Source organism: Volvox carteri, assembly GCF_000143455.1.
Source record: "Volvox carteri f. nagariensis unplaced genomic scaffold VOLCAscaffold_42, whole genome shotgun sequence".
Lineage (NCBI taxonomy): Eukaryota > Viridiplantae > Chlorophyta > Chlorophyceae > Chlamydomonadales > Volvocaceae > Volvox > Volvox carteri.
Genome location: NW_003307585.1, coordinates 117996 through 118823, shown reverse-complemented (window position 1 = coordinate 118823; position 828 = coordinate 117996). Strand labels below are relative to the sequence as shown.

Genomic DNA, 828 nt, shown 5'->3' with positions numbered 1-828 from the left:
CAGTGTGCACCTGCCCAGGTCCCGAACGAGGTTGCATGCTGGGTGCTCCGTAGGTGAGGGGCGGCCCGCGAGAAAGAAATGGCAGGCAATAGCAGCGCTCGCTCCCGCGACGCGACCCGGACCTACTTCATCCGCTTGCGCGGTTTGGTAGACGTGCATCAGGTACATGGCCACTATCTCTGGCCTGATGTCGTAAATGTCGCTCGCCCGAATGTGTAGTAGCTCTGCCCAATCTAGGAACTCCTGCCATGGCTCTTTGTACTGGGCGACTGTGCTGCTAGCTCGCGCCTTGTGCGCCTGGCTTGCCAACGCCAGAGCTAGATCGCCGATCATGGGGTTAGCGTCCAAGGGCACCTGGCCAAGCAGTGTCTGCGCGCGTGCCCTTATTCCTGTGAAAGCCGGGGGGCATAAGGGTCGGGGGGCACAGCGATCCGGCGCGGGGAAGGTGTTTGGAAATCGATGAGAAGTGCGAGCGATAGCCAGTTAGCGGACCCTTTTGGGATCTCGTTTCCCGAAGACCCTGGCAGGAAAAGATCATACGCCTTGCCCAGCTCTCTTAGGCCGTGGACGCAAGGCGCAAACCACTTCCCGTCTTGAGTCAGATAGGACCACCAGTCGCGCGTCGGCCAGAGGGGAACGATCAGACAGATGCGTGCTTTGCACAGCTCTGCGTGCCGCAGGACCTTAAGTAGCAAACAGAAAGGCGGGTTCGCCCAGCAATTCCGCCCCCAGTGGAACCGAAAGGCATCTACACCCGCGGTATCTGGCGTGAAAAAGCNGGGAATAGTATTGTGGCAGCTGGTGATTGGTGTGTGACGCGAAAAGATC

At 59.4% G+C, this 828-nt stretch overlaps 1 protein-coding gene across 1 annotated transcript in view; it reads right to left on the bottom strand.

Annotated features, from left to right (window-relative positions):
- sef4 (uncharacterized protein) overlaps positions 1-828 on the bottom strand; it is a gene marked incomplete at its 3' end in the record, with an annotated part of 8148 nt that overhangs the window by 4855 nt on the left and 2465 nt on the right. The window contains exon 2 of the mRNA XM_002954281.1: positions 11-389. Within this exon, the coding sequence (XP_002954327.1) occupies positions 11-389 (379 nt within the window). The remainder of the gene's footprint in view (positions 1-10; positions 390-828) is intronic.